At 40.2% G+C, this 23,197-nt stretch overlaps 2 protein-coding genes across 2 annotated transcripts in view; both read right to left on the bottom strand.

The window, feature by feature from the left end:
* MRNIP (MRN complex interacting protein) overlaps positions 1-1,739 on the bottom strand; it is a 5,778-nt gene extending 4,039 nt beyond the window's left edge. The window contains exon 1 of the mRNA XM_035891075.1: positions 1,697-1,739. Within this exon, the coding sequence (XP_035746968.1) occupies positions 1,697-1,739 (43 nt within the window). The remainder of the gene's footprint in view (positions 1-1,696) is intronic.
* On the bottom strand, positions 823-23,140 carry TBC1D9B (TBC1 domain family member 9B; the record flags this gene model as incomplete). Its single annotated transcript, XM_035891068.1, has 21 exons — positions 823-3,384; positions 4,259-4,365; positions 4,821-4,868; positions 6,401-6,472; positions 6,619-6,684; positions 7,054-7,294; positions 8,100-8,168; positions 8,982-9,080; positions 10,259-10,388; positions 10,951-11,236; positions 11,975-12,092; positions 12,831-13,045; positions 13,439-13,589; positions 14,202-14,363; positions 14,526-14,738; positions 14,867-15,074; positions 15,815-16,073; positions 16,711-16,939; positions 18,001-18,119; positions 21,107-21,217; positions 23,080-23,140. Coding segments are annotated over 21 exons (3,657 nt in total), but the record flags the coding sequence as incomplete, so codon positions are not given.
* Between the last annotated feature and the right edge of the window lie 57 nt (positions 23,141-23,197).

The raw sequence follows: 23,197 nt of genomic DNA, 5'->3' as shown, positions 1-23,197 counted from the left end.
CCAGCGCGCTCGCGCCTGCGGCACCAGCGGTCCCGGCCGCGCCGGCCTGAAGCTGCGTCAGTCTGCGCTATGGAGAAAGTAAATGAACAGAGTAATCTGGGGAAAAATGCGGGGGTGGGGAAGAAGACAGAAGAAAACAAAAAGAAAAAAAATAAACAACAGGAAAAAGGAAAAAAGAAAAGAAAAAAATAAACAAAAAGAAAAAAAATAAACAGGAAAAAGGAAAGAAAACAAAAAAAATAAACAACAGGAAAACAGAAGAAAAGAAAAAAAAGAAAGAAAAGAAAAGGAAAAAAAGAAGAAAGAAAAGGAAAAAAAGAAGAAAGAAAAGAAAAAAAAGAAGAAAGAAAAGAAAAAAAAGAAGAAAGACAAAAGGAAAAAGACACAAACAAAAGGAAAAAGACACAAACAAAAGGAAAAAGACACAAACAAAAGGAAAAAGACACAAACAAAAGGAAAAAGACACAAACAAAAGGAAAAAGACACAAACAAAAGGAAAAAGACACAAACAAAAGGAAAAAGACACAAACAAAAGGAAAAAGACACAAACAAAAGGAAAAAGACACAAACAAAAGGAAAAAGACACAAACAAAAGGAAAAAGACACAAACAAAAGGAAAAAGACACAAACAAAAGGAAAAAGACACAAACAAAAAGAAAAAGACACAAACAAAAGGAAAAAGACACAAACAAAAGGAAAAAGACACAAACAAAAGGAAAAAGACACAAACAAAAGGAAAAAGACACAAACAAAAAACATGAAACAAGAAAAAAGGAAAAAAAAAAAAGAAAAAATAAAAAAAGAAAAAAGTCAGACTCCAGTCACACCAAGTCTGCTCTTTCCGGTAACGGCCATGGAGAAAGAACAAGCAATATTCCATGAGCTCAGAGAAATAAATCCAGTCAAGGTAGCCCATAGGATTCTGGTTCTCATTTATTGAGTACATGACAGATAAGACAGACAGACAGTGTAAAATCACATGTATTATTTGTACTTTTAAAAAATTACAATAAATTACTGAATAATTAGTAAAAGCAGTTTTACTAATGGCTGCTCTCCAGTGATACAGGACAGAGGAGGCAGAGAAATACGTACCAGCTGTGAATACATACAGAGAATGTCACAAGGAGGAATTAACACTAAGTAGCACACCAAGTAGTGTTAAATGGGAACATCCAACCGCACGTGTCCTTCCCATCCTTTCTATTCCAAACGCCAGCCAAAAGCTGTGGCAAACCTTGCCTTCAGTGCAGGGTCTGCTCTCGCCGAGCAGCAGCATCTCTTACTTCAGCCCAGCAAGGCGGATGCCTGTGTACCGAGATGAGTTTATCTGTAGGAACAGCATTAATTCTGCTTCCTCGGAGCACACGCCCTGCTACCAGGAGGCTAACCCTTGAGTTTCTTCTGGTCTTAATTGATTTAAAAGAGCAGTCACTCAGTCTCCCAGTTATTTCGTCTCTTCTAACTGTAAAGTGATCTAGTCTACTGAGGTGTCCCATGACAGGCTGATGGCAGAGGGCCACGCTGCTTTGAATTCTTCCTCTTTAGGTATAAATGCTCTTGAATGTGTCATAGTTTCTAGGAGCCACTGCTAGACTCTTTGTACAGGAGATGTTCAGAAGGGACGGGCTGAGCAGCTGCAGGTGGCACAACACTCCTGCACATCTTCCTGCCCCAAGCATTTGCGAGTGCTGACTGATCAGAGTATTCTTAGGGGTCCTCCTAAAAACTGGACCCATCACTAGGTAGTAAAAATGGAGAATCAGCAAGAAACAGTGAATGTTTTCTGTACCAACAGGGAAAGTCCAGCAGACCAGCATACTGCTGCCTTGTAACACTGAGGCTGATTCACCGACTTCTAATTTAGGAACTTATTCCCTCATTATAACCATCATGAGCCCGTTGATTGACTTAATATTACTTCTGCACCGAAGTCAAGGAGCTTGTGGCTTCCCAGACCAACTAAAACCAATGGCTTTCCAAGAATTAGAAAAGCAAATGCAAGAAAACCAGGTTTGTCTAAAAAACTCCTGAATGCTGAAGGAGAAGAAAAGGTGGTCATACACTATGAAAATGCCAAATCACATCTGAAAGAAACCTGCAGATCTGAGAAATGTCTGTGTTTAGACCTTAGGGTGCTGGGAGCAGTGGGGCACATCTGCATTACAGCTGCTGAGTCACAGAACAGCACTGAAGAACTTACAAGACTATTTATAGGTCAGGGTCCTATAGCGCTTGACTACACTGCGTTAGCCCTCAGACTGGCAGCCAAAGGGGAACGTGGTTTCAAGCCAGGCTGCATCTGCTGTGCAAGTTACCCAGGAACCTACAGCAAACAAGGGCAGGCAAGGAGCGGTTACTGTCTGAAATAAAACTTCATTAAAATAAAAGATAGCAAAAGGCCGACATGCAGAATTTATGGTGGTAATTCTATATGTCAGGGGCTATTATGTTCTAATGGCTCTCAAGAATGTGAATCTAATTCTGTCAGCCGGAGTAGCCAAAGCAGCACCTACACAAAAGAGTCACTGTCAGAAGCCCCTTATCGATTGGAATCTATTGTAATTGTGTAGTTACTGGTCTCTGATTAAACACAAAAAATACCCCAAACATAAAATACCAAACCATCCTGCCATCTGCCACATTATCTCCCTGTTTTATCTCCCAAAGACAATTTCTGCTTTCTTGAGTTCACCCTGACACGGAAGAAAGCTCATAGTCACTGGATGAACTGAACTGCCTCTCTACTTTCTTCTGATCTTTGATCTTCTGCAGAATGTTGACCTTCTTCTCAAAGTAGTTTACAAGGGCTGTTTCTGTCAGCACAGAAGCTAAGATCTGCTCAAATGAGATAGACCAGTCAGTATCAATGGTACTACCATACCTGGCAGCTGAACTACTGCCTTCACAACCAACGAGGACCGTGTCATCTGCAATGTCTTCACACTGCAGGGAGCCTGTGCTGACCATGGAGTAGGAAGACATGGACATATCATCTTTGGTTTCATCATCTGATAGCAGCTGTAAAGGAGAGCCTTGTCCTTCCCCTGACCCATCTCCTAGAGTTTGGTTTTCCTGCTGTGTTTTTTCAGGCTGAGCATCTCCACAGGTTTTGTCCTCATGGTCAGCTTGGGGTTGCTGCTCCACTGCTGAATTCTGACTCTGTTCAGATGTTGGTGACTCCTCTTCACTCACAGGATCTTGGGTATTGTTTGCTTTGCAGTCCTCAGACTTTTTCATGGGCTTGTTGGAGAATTTTTTCCCAACCTCCCCAATTCGCAGAAGGAGGCTGGCTACAGTGGCAATTGCATGGTACAACTCTTGCTCCACTGGGTCCTCACTGAACATGTTGTAAAGGGTCTTGCATAACTCTATGAATTGTTCCTTTAAAAGACAAAGACCAAAAAAATCATACTTCAGGCTGAAAAAAGTTGACAGTGGCAGATCATAGAATCAATCCCAAGTTGGAAGGGACCCATAAGGATCAGAGTCCAACTCCCTGCTCCTCGCAGAACTACCTAAAACAAAACCATGAAGCAATAGGCACCATCTTGACTGACTCCTTGTTTATCTGCCTCCCCAACAAATAAGTGGCAACTTATTGCACTGCTTCAGAACAGTCCAGTACAGGCAAACTCTCCTCTCTCTGCTGTAGCAGCTAAATTGAGACACAGCTAACAATTTAATAGTGGCGGGGTTTTTTGCTGACAGATGAACACATATTCACATCTGAGAAAACTTGAAATTTCACTTCTGTCCTGCTACTCTTTTGTGGTCAGCTTTTAAGCATTTCCAAACTGGTTTAAGTAGCACCCATAAAGGAAATTAGAGACAGAAAAGATCACACGAGTCATCAGACTCTTTCCTGTAACCACATTCTTTGCTGTCCACCAGGCAGCTGTAACTCAAGGCAATGAAAAACCAAAAAAGCCAAACAAGTTTACATGACTGATGGCGTATTTGAAACATATGGCTCTCGAGGGAAAGCATAGATTGCAGTTCTTAAAGGAAAAGTTGGACTGGGAGGCAGAGAGAATCAAGTACATTTGATTGGTGGAAACAAAGCAGTTTGTCCATGTCCACTGAGGAATTCAACACAAACGTGTGGAATTAGAGGCTTCTAAAGCTCACTAGACCAGAACAGCAGGGCAATCTACAGGCAAGGACTGAGTATGCTGGCAAAATGGCTGCACATACTGCTGAATTCCCCACTAAGCTGTCAGTCAATTAACTGGAAACCTTTACATTCACTTCTTACCTGGCTCATTTTGGGGAGATCTTTAATAGTTTCTTTCTTGGACTCTTTTTCCTTGGCCCACATTCTTAGGTAGTATCTGTAGTCCTGTGGACTGGTACCCTTCTCCTCTGCAAGGCAACACGAAGCCACCACTGTCAGGTGGTTAATGGTTCCAGACTTAAAAAGTGAATGCTGTGCCAGTAAAAATCATGCTGGAAGCAGGTTTTATTGACAGTTCAGGAAAGCAGCTACCAGGAAGGCTGCATTGTCTTATGCTGGTTTGTCTGATCCATCTCAGCAAAGCAAAAATTTTAACACTGCTTCATCAGCTTGACTTCTCATAAATGAACTCTATGAGTTGACAACTTACCAAACATGATTTACAAATATGATGATCTTGGTATGTAGAAGAGTCAGAGCAGTAAGGCATAAGAGAGATTTATTTCCTGGTTCACATCCCACTTTACCTCAAAGTGCCACATGGGGCACTTTGAAAAGTCTCTTTGATACAGCAAAGGACAATGAACAGCTCATAATACGAGAGAGACAAGACTGGAATATGGTCTCTTTATGATGAAATTACCTTTTTCTGGACCATTCTCATTTCTCCTTCCTTTATCTTCTTGGGTTTCTAAAAAATTATGGAATTATAAAAGAATGATTAATAGTTGGTTTTCAGCAATACAACATATGAAGAACATAAGAAAACTCATATACAAATTAAAATCATACAAGAACATATTTAATGGAAGTTAAGATCTCACAATCCCACATCATGTTTGGAGGAATGAACGGAACAGGATGGAAGCAAAAGGCTGATGGGATGAACTGGATAAAAGGCCACACTGAAAAACTGGGTTGAAAACCTGAGGCAGAGGGCAGAACTCTTAAAAGAGGATGAAACACAGATGTGGAAGACAGCTAAGCAGTGTGGTGGCTAACAAAGAAGTTAAGTTATCCAAAGCAAGATAACAAATGGAAAAAACCCAAACCACCACTGAGCACATAGGTGACTAGTATCTACACTGACCATTATTCACTGACTGAACTGACACTTTGGGAGTAATTTGCAGAGTCTAACTTCACAAACTTCGCTTCTGGTTCCCTGTATTGTCACTAGACTTTATAGGAAATATTCGCTCAACTCAGTCTGTTAAGTTAGCCATCTAGCACCAAACAGCACAACTACTTACTCACTCAAATTTTTTTTGAGCGTTATTATGTCTTGGTAAACATTTAGCACAAATGACATACTTTCACCTCCTATTTCACAATCCCTAAAATTATATTTTAAGAAATAAAGTAAATTAGTCTACTAACAGTTTTACAATTCAATGGCATGCATCCTTATTCCTTTAAATTAGAAGACTGTGGAGGAGGCACAGGTATCACCTACCCAGGCCAGCAAGCCCAGCACCCCCCACTCTGCTCTGAGTGTATTTTCCTCCCACCAGTTTCTAGGCCGAGATAAACTCCCCTGACAGAAGCTGGACAAAACCTATTTTGATCAAGGTTGAAACAAAATAGGCAGAATATACTGAAAGGTATCTAATTACTTATAGCACTTTATTCATAGTAGGAGTATCATGAGAGAGGAGCAGCAGCAACTTCAGAGTACTTCAAGTAGTACATTAGTGCTGGTGGATGATATCAGCATTATAGCCATGCTCAATGCATGCACATAACCCATGGACTGACCTTGAGACTCACAGTGCAGGCAGAAATCCAGCTCTGAGACAAAAGGAGATACTTGAGCAGCAGAAAAAGGGGTTGAGGGGACAATATCCCAGATAAAACAGAAGAAAAGGCCAGACACAGACAGACACAGAAAAGGAAACAAAAACAAGAAGAGAGACAATGAGACTTGCATGAAAAACCTAAATCATGGTGGGAGACAGGGGCTGGTAAAAAGCACACTGCTCCTCCTAAGCAGTCTGTAACTGTGCTTCAGAGAAGGGTCCTGCATGAAATGGGCACCGAGCAGTTGAAGCTCCAAACTTCTTTCCCATCATGCAAAAAGATGGCAAACTCAATCACACTGGCAATCTTAACATACTGCCACCACGAGACCATGCTTTGCAAAGTCACTATTCATAGCACATGGATTTGTGGCAGTACAACTCCTGCCTAAACTGAGAGGTAAAGGCAGCAGTGTTGTATTACCTTCTGTTGTAACATCCTCTGTGAAATAACTTGTGGCCTCCAAAGCAGACTCTGTCTCCTCTGGATTCAGAGCTGTATTTACAGAGAAGGAAATGTTAAGACCTCTAAGCTAACTGAACAGCAGCATCACCCTCTTCAGTAGCAAAATTAATTCTTTTCAATTGCATGTTAGAACAGACCGTGTTCAACAGCAGCAATACATGAAAGCAATCACTCACCAGGAGGCAGATGCAGTTTGTAAAGTACTTTGAGTTTTTCAGTGAGGTCACCATGGTACATGCCACCTGCAAAGGGAAAAAAAAAAAAGGTTAAGAAAGTAGCAATTAGGATAAAGAATCACCCTCTGCTCACAGACTCAAACCAGAATGAGTTCACATGCAACGAGGAAACACTAACCGCACAAAGCCCTGTGCAGAAGCAGTAAAGAAATCTACAGCAAAACTGCATCTTGTTGGTTTGCCACCTATCGTTTCCCAAAACGGGAGACTGCATAGCAGCAAAAAGGCATCTTTTGTTCTGCCCGAGACTTCCTGTAAGGCTGTCACCCTCCCCTCACGACAGTGCAAACATCACTATCTCCTTTTAGTTCTCTGCCTGGAAAAGGACAGAAACAATTTTTGCAATATTCCATCATCTCCAAAAACACCACTTACTCATCCCTGTCACAAACTCCTTGAAGTTAATGAGAGAATCCCTGTTCTCATCCAGAAGCCGGAACAAACGCCCTGCTAGCACAGGCGTATGTGCGCCACAGGACCAGGGGGTCAAACTGATGAACAGCTCTTTGAACTGCTCCATGTCTATGCGATACTGCTCCAGGTAGGGTAAACTCTGATCTCGGCGGGCAGCTGCAGCACGATTATTTCCCCAGTAACAGCTCATCAGATACTTTGCCTTTGGAGGGAAAGGATTAATAGGTCAGATTGTACTACACTACAACAATCCACAGGAATGGAGACTTTGTTGTAGCTCAAGAATATAACTGAGTAAGCAGAGAAGAGGCATTTCAGGACACACTGTTTATCTCCCCCATTATTCCTAGTGTTACTTCACTACAAAATAATACGAAATGAAGGAAGAGACAGGGTTTTCACTAAAAGCACAAAGAACAATTTTAAGTGAAAAATACAAACCCCATGATTTCAAGTTTGAATGAAAAGACACTCAGGCTTTACTGCAAAGGGAACGTGCAGGTTTTAGAACTAAGCCTCTCCTTCTGAGTCTACACCACAGTGCAACTGAGTTCGCAGTGACTTTGGTAAATGCCATTGGGTAATATTGCTCTTTTTAAAACACATATATTGACAAACAGAGGCAGAGCACTTAAGTAATTTTATCACAATTACAGAGCAAGTTGATGGCAAACTTGAGAATAAAAATTGAGGTACAGTCAACCCTAGCTCCCCAAGTCCTTTGCGACATTCTTTTCCATTGACTCCACAATCTCTTTCTGAGTAAGTATCATTCAAATATTGTGAATGTGTTTTGGCCATCTTTGGGCGGGGGGGCAGGCAGAATCAATCAGAGAGTAATAGGGCCACTCTCACTGGTATCATGTATAACCACGTATAACAGAATGCAACATCTGTTTCTGATTGCTTTGATTCTTAATCCAACCTAAGTCATTGCTTCCCTTTCAACTTATTTTGATTTGTTCTCTCTGTGTCAGAACACATTCTTCCTCACTCTAGCTTCTTACCTTGAACACTACATACAGCTCTTCTAGTTCTTCAATAGAGAAACCAATGTCACTAGACACAGCTCGGACCTATAGTTAGGGAGGAAAGAGAGCGAACAATTTATTTCAAAGCTCACTGAAAAATCTGTGTAACATAGAAGAGAACAAGTGCAAGGAGATATGACACGGGACAGGAGGGAAAAACTTAACCATTCCAATACCCGCCATTGCTATGGATTACAGGTCAGGAAGACAGTTTCTGGTCAGAAACTGCTGACATTTTGAGCAGCTAGAAAAAATTACTGCACTTATTTCCTGTTTGTGCAGACCTGACTCTGCAGATAGTGTTGCCCCTCCTTCTTGTTTTTATCTTCACATGTTTGACTCAGATGCAATGAAAAACAACAGTGAAAGAAACACATGGATGAGGTTCTCCATCTAGGACATGGGAGATAATTGCAGTAGATGTGGGTACTCCCTTTTGGCCATGAACCCTTCTGTAAAACTCCCTAATGTGTTAGCATGCTCATTAAATGGCAGGAGAATAATTATCTGCTAGCTAGCTTTTCTCAAAGATTCCAGGCAAGCAGTAAAACAGGTAGCGCTAGGCAGTAGAGACTACTACAAGACCTACAAGTGTTTTTCATCTCCTTCCATACCAAATATCTCATTTGATCATGTCCTAGCATTTCAATCCAGTTTACTACGTTAACTAGAACCATGTAAAGAAGAGAACTGAAAATCCATTTTTTCCACCCAGTAAATCCATTTCTTTCACATTAACTGCAATTCTTTAAGTCACTTAAAACTGGGTCTGCTACAGGGCAAACTTCCTAGATGCTTACAGCAAAACACATTCCATTAACATGCCATTTGGTAGCCTTCAGTCTGGGATTCACATACCACACTCTTCTTGGCTGTATCCTCCAGAGACTGGATCACTTTCAGCCTTTGTTTAAAACGCATTTGTTCAATGTCATCTGCCTTCAAATTGCTAAATTTCTACAAGAAAGGAAGCAGAACAGGTCAACATTATCTCCTAAAGAAATTGAACTCCTGTTCAATTACATGTTCTTTAACAAGTGTACTATCCCCTCAGAGATTATCTAAAACCCCTAGAAGCCTTTTACCAGCACCAAAAAGATGAGAAAAAAAATTGAGCTCTATTCCCTATTCACCCCTGTCCTGCCAGAAAAGTCATTCAGAATTCATGAGAAATCCAGCATCAGAGGTTTCTAAAGAACAGCTGAAAAAGCATCTGTCAGGACTGACAGAAATACAGATCCGGTACTGTGGCAGAGATAAGGGAATAGACAGGTCATCACTCCTTCCAGCCCTGCTTTTTAATAGGACCCATATGAGGTTCAGCTAGATACACCAAAGTTAACAGGCTTTTCTACTGACTAGGTCAGACAAGTAAGATGAATTTGGTGACACTCTTTTATAAAAGAAACCAAGAACAGAGATGGTAGATTTGAAGAAACAAACAGAATACCCAGCAAAATGATAGCTGCCTGACTGTAAGCAGCTGGAAGGGGACAGGATGAAGAACAGGAGATACAAAGGGAAATGAATCCACATTTACTACAGCACATCAGAGAACTGCCAAATGCCAGTTCTCTTGCTTATGTTCTTTCCATCATTCAGATACAAACTTCTTATGACTTTGTTCTCACTATGAATAATGAGGTACACCTCCAGTAGTGCAGAGGTATTTCAACAGCATTGGCACCATTCTTGGGTCACATTCCTATTACTATAAAGTGGATCCCAGAACAGGATTCCTGTGCACACGAACTGGGATGCTTCCTTGTTTCTGCAGTATACCTCACAATTTTTACCCTGAATTTCCCTCCCCAACTCCCTAGTGCTGACAATCCTCACGTACAAGTAAGAATGAAGATTTTTTTGGCAAAGCAGGAAGAAATCTCTGGTCTGTAATTTTCACTTATTTGCGGTTTTTGTTTTTGTCTCCACTGGTTGTGGGGAGACTCTTCGCAATCCACAACAGCCAACAGTGTTAGGCTCTTCTCATACTAAACAGGAAGATTAATGGCTTGGGCCTGCACTCCTTGAACACCTCAAGCTATGAACGATGTTCAAATTCAGGTTGTACAAAGTATAAGACTGGATGTTAGTACAGAAAAATCTCTTGGTCAAAAACTAAGCCAGACCCTTACCTCATAGGAAGTTTTGATGAGTTCAAAGATGTCAATTTCAAGTGGCGGGTCATCCCCACTCGTCAATAAGGCGTGCAAGTGGGGAATAGGGGGGGAAACGCTCTGTCTGTTAACTACGTTGTCCAAATATCTGTGGGGAAAAAACAGAACAGATGTAAGACTCCAGGATTAGTGTCCAAGAAAAGACGTAATATCCTGACCACATCATTCCCAACTTCTTTGTATCATTAATCTAAACATGCAGGAAAATTTAGTTTTTCCCAGGTAACTTGCAATGCTACCCTCAATGTATCTGAAGTAAAGTTGATTTTCACCCTATTTATGGGGTATCTACTCTTTTTCAAGTGGGCTTCAAGTAGTAAGCTGAAGATCTTGCTGCACATAGAAGAGATTCACATCTCAAACAAGAAAATCTTATGTTTGCTAGACTTGGGAGATACCTGCTTGAAAAAGTTTTCTGTTTCTAGAGTAAGATTCTTGCCAGGATATGTTCTTAATAGTGTATCATAATTCTTCTGTGAATTTTGGATAAACAACCCTTCAGAGTACAAATTCAAACTGAGAAGCAGGAACGCATTATGCTGCAAAGCAAACAATTCCAAAAATATGGGATTACTCCGTAGCTAAGCCAAAAATTAATTTCAGCTGTTATACCATTACTGTTCGTTATAAATAAGAACAATGAATGGTACCTGCCCAGAATAGTCATGGCTTCACCTTCATCACAGCACTGTAACAACTTCTCCATGTTGGCATCAAGTATGGCCAATGACACCTGCAAGATAAACTTGATTCCCTCATAGAAAAAGCAGTCAACAATGACCACGGCACTCTCAAAGGGCATGACACTGAGAAAGAGAGTGAGAAACCAGGAAAGGGATATGGTGGAAATCACTCCCAGCTCCTGCATCTTTTCTGACAGCTGTGGAAGATACTCTCGTGTAAGTTCTTCAAAGATGCCTTGGTCCACCAATGCACCTGGGAAAAAATACCAAAAACAATCATAGAACTCTAATTGGTGGTATCATGGTACTATACCCTGGTGATATTATGGTACTATACCCAAGCTAATCAATTATTAAACAAAATAGCCTAAGTTCACTTTAATTTCATATAAGCCTCTTAACATCAGAACTAAGATTAACACATTTAATTAATTTGTTCCCTGTTCTCAATAAACCCAACATGTTTAGATAGAGACTGTTCCTACATTGCACAGCACACAGAAACAGAATCTCTCATTGATCTATGCGTTCTCCCTGAAAGGAGGGATACTGATATTATGGTATTTAAATCAAACTTCTTTATTTTTTTTTTATACAGACCAACTTTAAAAGCCCATGAAGTGGTGCTTTCACTAACCTTTCCTGGGAGCCTACTCCAAATATTTAATACATCATTCAGATGGGTAAAAAATAACCCAATAATTTTCTTCTAGATATGCCTCCTTACTGCTAATGGTCCCTCCTGCTACCGATTTTTAGTGACTTCATCTTCCTTGTTACTACAAGGTAGTGCTACTACCTTGGCAGCCTGTAGTGTCTCTTCCTACGCCTCCATCACACACCTGCAACTTTAAAGGGAACACGGTTGTGCTTCATCATCTTTAAAACGCATCACATTTAATTCACTCTGAACAACAGAATGTTCCTGAGAGATGCTGGTGCACCCGTAGCTGAAAATTCAGGCTCTAGCATGAATTTGACAAAGACTCACCCACTACTCTTGTGTTGTAGTAATCTGGCAACATCCGCTCACATAAAGCCACTAGGAGCCAGAAAGCCTCTTCCTCATTGCAGTATAGCAACAGTACTGATGTAACAATGTTCATGGCCTACGAGCCGGCAGAGTTAAATATGCAGATACAGGAGAGAAACATGAAGATGTTAATGAAAGCTCTGTCATTACAGACCGGCTAAACTTAAAAAGCATGAATACAGTGAAATTGTCACTGAGAGTCATATCTGTTTCCAGTTTTTACTGGTATCTGAGTCAATAGATGACCTTGAGCCAATTCACCTTCCTGTTTCAGTTCCTCTGTGTGAGGCAGCAAATCATGTAACTACTTTTTGTCAAGCAATTTCATTAATCAATGTGACTAAGTATAACTTAAAAAGTTTTCATAAAAAGCTTTGTAACAAATTGGTCATAACAGAACAACATAATGAGAACCTCTAACACCAGAGCAAAATTAATGTGAATTTCCACTGAGTTGTTTCACGAATGAGCAACTGGCTTTATTTTCAATATGCTGCCCATGTGCATCAACACTGATTCAACCTAATTGCTCTTTTTAATGAAACCAAAAGATGTTTTTGCTGAACTAGGAAAAGCTCTAGCAGGAAAACTAGTAAAAGAGAGTGTCGTTATACCTAACAGAAATGTGCAAAGTCTATATAAATGCTGTATCCAAAGGATAGTTAAGAGATCTTGCAACGTTATCACTTCTTTCCTAATCTCACATACAGACAGAATGAAGGGAACGTTTGAAAGTGAACAAAAAACTGCAGAAAAAGTACAAGTCGGTCATGGTCACTGTGTAGGACTAACAAGTCTAAGACTTCTTTCTTACCTGACAGTACCCAATTGTTGGATTTCTGAATGCATAAGCTGTTAAGACTCTCCGGAGGGCAGCAATTCCCAACTCATTCTGGAAGGCAGGATGTTCTGGCATAGAACGGTGCAGATCTCTCTCAATTTCCTCTGTAGCAAGATTGTACTTTCCCATTGACTTCTCCACAAGATCTGCATAGTAACCAGGATGAGTCACCATCTCATTCCAAGCCCCTGTAATGACAAACAAGTACTGCTTCACCTCCTGAGCTTTGGAATACAGATTTTATGCCCACAGTTTCAGAGAAGAGGCAGCCAGGAAGCACTACATGAACTCACCAACTACAAATAGGTGTAACAAACTCAGTGTTAAATCATCAGGTTAGAATCTAGGTCCCAACACTGGAATGCAGACAAAGGAGGCCAAAGAGCTACTACGCTCATAAAGAAAGTCACCTCAGGAATGCGATCACTGCATTTTGGCAAAAACACCATGAAGTATCATTCAGATGGAGTTAACCTGTGATTAATTTCTTCTGAAATGAGTTAAGTTTTATACTTTTTCCTCTGAGATGTGCAGAAAGCTTATTCCTGCTAGCTGTCAAAGTATCCAGCACAACCTCGTACCTGAGAAAAGGAGCCACAGCTCTCCACGAAGATTCTCTGGGATCCCTTTTTGCACCAGCTCCCTAGTCTTGGCAGTGCGATACATACACATCCCTCGCCCATATTCAAAGAAATGAATTTTCCAAGACTCTTCCTTCATCTTCTCCTTTGCCTTCACAGGAACAAATATGGCCATTTTAGGAGATTAGTGTATTTTTATGTTTGTAGGACAGGTGATTTCTAGGTATACTCAGGCCTACACCTCACAAGAGAAATGCACTGTGACATTCAAAGCCTTTCTTCTTCCTGACAAATAAAAAGGCTGTATGCTATTCTACACTGTTCTGAATCAGTTCTGACCTTGCATAAAGTCAAGTCTTTACAATACTAATATGGGCTGTGCAATGGCATTACACCTTGCAAATCTCTACATAAATGCAAGCAGAACCATAGTCTAAGACTATTAACTAGCAAGCAAGCAGAGATACCAGTTTTCTGCTTCCTTGATCTGAAGTAGTTCTTCACAGACATGGATTTACATACCAGGAGCACAGTAACACCAATTTCTCACTCTCTAGTCAAGTATCTCAGGTATCTCAGTACTGATAAAGTAAGCTGACGGTCAGGTTACATCTATGCAGCACTATCATTGTGACACGACACAGTAGTGATACAGCAGGACTGACCAGGGATAAAATGCATTTTCAGAGTCTTAGAGCAGGACAGGAAATCTGCAACCTACTGCAAACCAGAGTTAATTGATTTAAGTTAAAATATTGTTTACCCCTTTGGGTCCTAAGAGTTCCTCAGAATTTCTTCTGAAGAGTTTGAGTAGTCCCTGTGAGGCTGTTGGCACTTCCCCGGCACAGAAGTTGACAGGTCGATTGCTGAGAGCAGATGTGGGGCTAACTGCAAGTGGGCTGCTGGCAGGCAACTCTGGAACTTCCTGAACAACAGAACATAAAGCATCAGAGCTCAGGCAGCCTCCCTCCTCTGCTAACTGCCTAACAAAGAGACATAATTTGCTGGTAAATGAGCACTGTTAATACAGTGTAAGGAGCATTACTCTGAAAAATTCAAATGCTCCTCTCAGCTATTTCATTAGTACCTCGCAACCAGGATCAGCCAAATTCCACTTCCATTCCCTGTCGCTGCTGCATGGTTTCTTGGATGGCGTTCTCTGCAAGAAGTCAGAGATTCTCTGTACCAAGAAATCTCGGTCTTTCAGATTGGCAAAGAAGAAGGTCATTTTACTTTTAGTGCTGATGGACAGAGGGCTGGGCAAGACACTGGAACTATCTGCTTTCTCAACTATTGTCACCTAGAAGACAAAAACAAGGGCTGTTTCAATCTAGCAGATTCTCCACTATAAAGCACTGAACAAAAGCTGGAAGCACACAAAAGACAAGAAAGGCCTGTAGTCTTAATGTACAGCTAAGAAATTCTCACCTCCCTGAGAGGAATGATGAGATGACAGGCCTCCTCTGCCTTGCTGGCAAAACAGATGTAATTGTTGGAAACAAACATCTGGCCAGGAATATGCATCTTGTTGAATGGTGTCCACAAGGTACAGTCTGTATGTCCATCTAAGCATTCATCCTTGGGCAACCGGAAGGTGGCACGGTAGCACTCATTTTTGGCTCGAGCATCCAGGTCTCTGGGGAAAAGTAAAGAGTAGTCCCCAGAGGTTTTGTCCTCACTTGAAAAACCCACTCAAACAGTAATGGCAAGTGTTCATTCCAATCACAACCTTCAGACTGTGCTGTGTATTCTTAGTATTCATTTCTCTAACTGAGATGCCACCCCTTATCTGACTTCTCTTTTAACCTTCAGACATGCTTCACTGACAAGATATGTCCTGCAATACAAGATAAAATATGCAAGTGCATCTGCAAAACTTACACATTACATCAGACTCTGAAACTGCAGAGAACAGTCCCTAGGGGGAGGACTTACACATGTGTATTATTTTTTATAAATCTTCAACTTCAGGCAAAGGGGCTGATGTAATTTTCTTTTGACTTTTTTTTTTAAAAAAAACAGGATTTTCAACAGTTTCTAGTTGAAAATTCCTTCTGACAGTGCCTAGTCCATGCATGAGAAAGACATGAGTGTGTGTGTAAACTCAGTACTAATTCGGGACGGGAAAAAAAAAAAAAGGAATAGGCAGAGGGCTAATGATTGAAATAAGTGATACAGCCCCTAGAGTGAGAAAACCCCAGTGGCACCCGGGAGCTACGCAGTAACGCAGATTTAGTATTACAATCCCCGTTATCTGTCTTCTCCTCTTCCTGATTCTCTCCCCCATCCCGCTGAGGGAGGGGGGGAGTGAGCAAGCGGCTGCATGGTGCTTAGTTGCCAGCCGGGTTAAACCATGACACTGCTGGAAACACATACCTTTTTAATGCAGAGATGTTCTTAAGAGGCTTCCTGGGCTTTGGGAGGGACTTGTCCTGTAGGAAGCTCTCATTATCCAATAGCTGCCGCATAGCAATGTTAGCCAACTGCTCCATCAGCTTGAATGTCTCGTTGATGTTGAGAAACATGGAAAAATAAAGTTCACTGTCCCTTGTGCTTACTTTAATGCACTCAGGGAACAGCAGTGTAGCATTTTTTTCTAGCTGGGTTACATCCACCCACTGGATCACCAGAGTCACTGGGAAAAAAGTTTAAAAAAACCCTACTATTATGATTTGAGGCAAAACAAACAAACAGAAATTAAATTCAAGCAGCAAGTAAGCTCTCAATGTAGCAGCATTTTTCCGCTCTTACATACAGACAATTCTTTTCTTCATACTTTTACTGGGTTCTCAAAAAATACTTGGAAATAATCTTTGGGATTAACTAGACTAGAAATAATGCAGTTCCAAATGGACTATCTCCCATCTAGTAAATGTTTTCAACCACAATTACTTCAGTTTTCATTCCTTCCTTACAGCAAATTAGCTTTGGACTCAGGAGTTCAAGCTTTGTAAATACTGGGTCCTGGCGGTGGTTCCAAATAAAACTCACCAAGGTAAAAATATTGCTTGGTTCTCTAATCCAGTTGAAGTAAAACTTCAGGTGTACTTGTACAACTTGAGAAATGTTTTGAGAAATGACTCAGGCATTCAGTCTAAACATCACTGAAGTGCCTATGAGTGCAAGGACTGATCTATGCGTTGAGCTAGAACTCAAAGGATTCCTAAAAGGAAAAAAACTGTCAGCTTAAAAAAAAGTACATACAAAAGACCAATTGCATCAAAAAGATCATGGGAAATTGCAGAAAAACATCTAGCAGGCTTATAACTCACCCTCTTTGCCCAGCAGGAAGGAGTAGAAACAGAGGTGATTGACGGTGAGGTACAGCCAACCCTGCCTGGGTACACGCCCCTTCCAATAGCTGCAGGAATAGTAATTGACCAACTTCTCCACCTCAGGCATCCCAAACTGCTTCCGCATCTTCAGTTCAGCCTCTTTGAATTTACCTGGATCCTCCTCACTCTGGGGCTGCTCATTCTTGTTCTCTTCAGCAATTATTCCCTGAAAGGACATGGGAGGAGAGAGATAAGAAATGGAAGCGAACACACCTGCTGACAGACATAATATACAGCAAAAGGCCACAGCAGCAATCCGAAGACAGAAAGAAGAAATACGACACAGCAGTTATCATTTCTCCTGTCATGTCAGAGAAATAGAAAAGAAATGTAGAAAGAGCAGTCAGATAGTCGGGAAGTCTACGATCTGGGATCTGCTGCTGAAGGTGTGCAGCAAGCATTCATGTTTAACGTTTGACTGAGTTTCTCACAGCTGGCCTGGTAACACTCTGAACACCCTGCAGGAAAACTGAAGTCTGTTTTCACTTGCAAACATGCTTCTTCAACAGGAAGAAGATCATCTGCCAGGAAGGGCAGAACTCCACAGTCTGTCAGATCTTGACTGACCAGAAGGAAACGTGACGACAATCTCTCTCACACACAGAGAAAATCGCAAGAAACTGAAGGGAGTACTAGAAAAGACTGAAACTACTGCTGTTCAGTAAAAAACTGTATTTATAGTTTCTACTCTGGAGAATTTGTGGGCTGGGAATCTGAAGTGTGTTAACTGCACAACAAGCAGAGACACCTGTCTGACTCAAGAAGTCAGTGGAAGCTGGGGTCCTTTACAACCTAGATACCTTTTAGACCACCGAGGCAGGGCAAGTACATGGTATGCAAACTAGAATTCTCTCTCATGTATTTGTTGCTAGATGAACCCTTGTTAAACATTCTCTCTGTATCAAAGGTATAATTGGCAAGGATTTTAAAGAGGTACCACATTTTATTTAGTAGAAGCAACCTAAGCAGGCTGTTCCTCGAGATCTACTGCTCCTAACCTTTCCCCCCCCAAACACATTAGTCCAGTGTTATGACTATTACATGATGCTGATAACACTGTACGCATTCCATGCCAATTCCAAATGAATGTATGTCTGAAAAGGGAGCAGAGAGAAGTTTTGCAATGGAGCTCTTGCTCCCTCCCTCCCAAGGGTAAAAAAATTCTTAAAACCATCTCCCCATTCTTTCTCACAATCTGGAAATCCTTCGGGGAAACGTGTCGCTTACATGTATCTTGCCCTTGACAAAGGTGGTGATATCTTCTTCATTATCAAAGATGGATAGAGTCTGCAGTAAGTTATTCTCCAGCCATTCCCAATGCTTCGTGATCTCTTTACGAGATGATCCTAATTGAAGGGAGAATAGGAAGAGGAAAGAAATGAGAAATTAGAACAAGGTCTGTTTTCCTCCAAGTTCACAGCAGGAAACTATTAATTACCAAATGCTGATCGGGACAAACGAAACACACCAACTGTATACATGTCAAGGATATTTTATGTACACCAACATTACGTTTCACATGAAATGACTCCGCTGCCACCAAGGATAACCAGCACACTACCAACAGATCATCCTATTTGACAGTGCACACCAAACACAGCTTTTTTCCCCCAACAAAAAACACTCTTATGTTCCAGAAAAGAAGTACTCTCTTAATTCCTGGTATTCTAGAATAAAAATAATGAACTTTCAGAAGAACCTTTAAATTTCAGAACAACTGAAATTTTTATACCTACAAAAAGGTTCCATTTTCCATGGGCAACGGTCAGCAGAAAGCATAAAATACCAAAACAAAAAGCAACTATAATATTCACATATCAGAAAGTTCTTTGTTTTCTTAAATAAAAATGTCTCAGCAAAACTTGTATCAGTTAGTTGTCTTTAGCCATACAGTCCACAAGATTTCACAAAAGATAAGCTTCACTGTGTAATCAATTTAAATAACTTTTCTATAGAAAGTTGCCTTAGTTAGTTGCCATTATTTAAAAAAAATTGTGTTTAATAAAAGATATCTTCCTCTCTATCAAAGGCTACCACTATATTCCCCTGTAGACAGAAAAAAATGCAGAAGGAATAAAAATAGCAATTCAATTTTTTTTTAACACTATAAGAAACATTGTTAAATGCAGACAAAAAGAAATCTGTTTAAATGCAAATCGAAGACATTTGTAAGTTTCCCTTTGCCAAATTCCACTAAATTTATCTTCTGAAGTTTCATACAAAAGCAGTGGGATATCTAAAAATGTTAACAGCATGACTCCCACTACTCGATTTCTCTGTGAGTATGAGATCCCTCCGTGTGGTTAATGATGGAGAAGAAGCAAGCAGCAGGCAACATAAGCAGTTCCCTAAAGCTGTTACTCTACTTGACTTTCTTTTTTTAAGAGGCAGCTTCAGCAACAAAATGGTCTTCACGTATTTGTAGTTGGATACCTAACCACAAAACCCAATGCCAGCTAATCTGTGGTTTCATAAGCAAAAATAACTCCAGGACCTGAAACCAAAAACTAGAAGCAAGCTGTCTTGTCTCAAAGGACTGCAGGGCTATGAATGTGAGCTTGTGGGTACAGCCCAATGGATTAGACAACAAATATATTTTCTTCTGTCTACAGAGGCAGAAGTTTACATGACATTGATCCTAGCCATCTGACAATGTTTTTAAAGCATAAATGATTTTCAGTAATATGAAATGGCTTATTTTAAGGGCACAGAATTATCAATGATAGGATGCTTTCGTTGTGGAAAAACCCCACAGGTCCAGCAACAATGGCAGGGGAATAAAGTCTCCATTCTGTTTTGTTTCATGAGCTGCATCTCTCACCAAGTGACAGCAAATTGCTAAAATAACCAGGCCTCAATAACTGACGTCTTTCAAGAACAATATTAGAAGCGCATACATGAAGGAGTAGAATTCTGCAATTCCTACAGAGAGTTGTAAGAACAAAGTGCTGAAAGGCCGAAGCTGCGTGCATGACCAGAATGCTGCCCACTAGTATTTGCACATGATAAATTGTAAATAACATATATGCATTTTTCAACTAGAGCGCCATATACATTTTGTATCTTTAAGTGAATGCCAGTACTCTAACTTAGACAGTAAAATGAGAACCAGATATGATTAAAGAATTCTTTGGATGAAGACAATGTATTTACTCCCGTATAATAATTTATCAAACTCCATTAGGTTGTTATATAGCCCATCTCATTTTATCATGCTGCATTACTTAAAAGTAACTGAGATGTAGAGGATATCAACTAAACACTCCTAAAATTGTACAAAAATTCCACTCTCATTGAGTGTCAAGATACCGTAAAATTTCAGATTTGTACCGTATGTGGCCACTAAATATTCTGCTTTTTTCTACACAGTTTCTGGCCTGCCATTTTGTTTTCTATCTTTCTTCCTCTCTGCCTCCTCCTTCCTCAAAAGGGAAACTGAGTTTCTGTGAGACACAGCAACTTCTAAACCTCTATTCTGCAGAATTTAAGTAGCTCTGCAAGGCAGAATATTGTGTTGGTTGCCTGGGGAGAAGATGGGAACAGGGAAAACAAAACATAAGCATCTATGGGCTTAGAAAATCATTACTTCATGATCAGATTTTACGTCTCAACCACAAAGTGAGAAGTGAAGATTCTTATTATAAACAAAGTTGGTCTAACTAATATGTCTGAAGATATTTTCTCTTTAGCAACCAGCAGGACCTAAAGCCTTAATTGAAGTTCACCACCAGATATTAGAAGGTTGTATCATGATATTCTAATACAGCAGTTACATTTCTCAAGTAAAAGAGGCCAAGGATTCTTGATGTTTTAAAAAAATATCACTGTAATATATTTTACAGAGATACTACATCTATGTATCTATTACAGGCCAGAAATAGCAGAAAAAAATAAATTGGATCAAGACAGTAAAGAGATTCCCCAAAGAGTGTTTGGCATCTTGAACGGCCTTACATCTTTCCATCTTGTACCGTGTTCCTGGTAAGCAGGTTTGGGCACAACACTCATCGTCCCACAGCAATCTTACCATCATGGCTTTATTCTCTGAACAATCTTACTATGAGCTTGCAAACAGATACACCTTGGAAGAAAGAAAATTCATAACATCTGCAGAAACTGAAGCTTTTACAGAGCCTTAAGGTCCTAAACTAAAGCTTAAACAACACTGAAAACTTTTCTGATTTCTGGTATCTCCCGCTACCCCCCCAGAAGCTCTAGAAAGTTTCCTGAGCAGTCACAGGATACTCCTATGCAGGATAACTGATCACCTGAACCAAACAGACAATAGAGTAACACAAATCCAGCCCCTGACAAGAGTCACATCAATACATACCACACGCCACTGCCCAATACACTTGAGAGTCCTGAGTCTGGTGCAGAATACGGTATGGGGCAACTCTGGCACTGGAATCCAAAACCACATCTAATGTTCCCACAAGAAGACCTAGGAGATAGAGAGAGAGAAATTAAAACAATGCAATACCAAAACAAAGAATTGGTTAAGTAAAAATACAGGATCAACACTACAGGAAAACGCCAATGTTCATATCCCATGTGCTATGATGGAAGAACAACAGGCACTTGGTTGAGAACATGAAGACACACATCCAGTCACTGCAAGGAAATTACCTATAAACCAACTACAGCCAATCCCACTGGTAATGGGTAAAGTTTAGATGGCAATTAAATGTCTACCAAACCTCACTATAATCCCTAGGAGAGTTTTCTAATAAAAGTGAAATGTGTTTTCCTCTGTGGGTTTCTGTTGCTAAGAGTGATTTTAAGCCTACTAACCTAAAACACAGAGTTTTCAACGCTGAATCTTTCAGCAGCACCTATGCAAACAGTAGGGAAGATAACCCATCCAAAATGAAATCACATAGCTCTAGAAAAACTGGTTTCAGTGATGTTTCGACTTCGATTAAACAAAGAAAGAAGGCAAAGAATCAAAATTTGGCAATACAGAAGTTAAAATATTTTTCTATATGATGTAAATAAAAAAATCCGGTATTTCAGAATAACTGCTGACAGCCACCAGACTTTGTATAGCAAATCCATTTGGTTCGATTAAGTCTATTTATTAGATAAATAAAATATATTATACTTTGCTTTATTATTCTAGATAATGTATTACAAGCTTTTTTAATGCAAATTGATTTTGCAACATCCTCATGATTAAAAGTTTTCTAACATTAGAACTTGGAGAGGGAGCATGGTTGCTCCTCTGGATCGCTATTTGGGAGGCCCAAGCTCTGTTGCCTGCACTCCCCTCCATGGTTTGCGTAAGTCTGAGCAAACTGTACTCATCCATATCTCATTCATTAATCATGAAACATGCTACTTCCTCCCCTTTATCTCTCTTGGCTACCCAAAAGCAAGTAATAGGCTAGGAATATACCACTGATCATACTTCAGGAGAAACACCATCCATAGCAAGCTCATCTGGTAATCCTCAAAACAAATATGTACATATCCAGCATAGCAGGACCTCAGTTTTGGCTCCAGGTTACTTGTGTACAGTTTTAGGCAGAATATGGATTAAAAAGTCATTCTGAATACTTCCTAAAACAATACCAAACGTGTCAAATATTGACATATGGACTGGTAACAAGGCATGTTTAAGAACTTGAGTACGACAGCAACTTAAACACCTTTCCAGCTTTGCTGAATATCTACATCCTAACTCTAAACCATCAAAACTTGCAGTTGTACAGCTCCTTAAGGACATGTGGCTTTTAACATGTAGGAGCTCTGAAGACAACTCTCTCACTGAGCTAAACTAGCTCAAGAAGTGAACTGGCTCGAAGTTTCAACCACTTAAGAACAGGTCAGTTTAAACGTTTCCAAAATAGCACAAGGTGTAATTTCTTCTTGTAAAAACCCGGGAAGTTCCACAACACAATTATATGCCTACATGCAAAATTATACAAGTAAGTTATGTTACCTAAAAGAGTAATTGAAAATAACTCTGAACATTGTTGAAAGATGAAATATCCTAAGGATGTTTATCAGCTGCATCATTTCTGTATATATTTGGTTAACAGGGCTAATAGATGAAACTGATTGTGCATAACTCACAAATGTAAAAAGCACATTCTTGTTTAGTTAAATGTGTAAGCATTTTGCTCATAAATGGGGTGTTTTAAAAGTGAGGGGATCTTTGTTGTTAACATTGCGCCCTGGTCACAGTTACGTTATTTGACCAATTTCTGTCACCAAACACGGCTATCGGGCATACGCACACAGGGGCAGTTTTCATTGGGCTGCACCCACACAACTTCACCAAGCACCGCACAATTTTCATACCGATATTAATTAAAAACGACGTCCTACTTTCATCTTCTAAACCTTGAAAAGCCACACCAAAAAAAAAAAAAAAAAAAAAAAAAAAAAAAAAAAAAAAAAACCCCCAAAAATGGGGGGC

Source organism: Egretta garzetta, unplaced genomic scaffold (genome assembly GCF_000687185.1).
Source record: "Egretta garzetta isolate BGI_Z169 unplaced genomic scaffold, ASM68718v1 scaffold270, whole genome shotgun sequence".
Taxonomy (NCBI): Eukaryota; Metazoa; Chordata; class Aves; order Pelecaniformes; family Ardeidae; genus Egretta; species Egretta garzetta.
The sequence above is the reverse complement of the archived record's forward strand: the minus strand, read 5'-3'. Positions and strand labels throughout refer to the sequence as shown.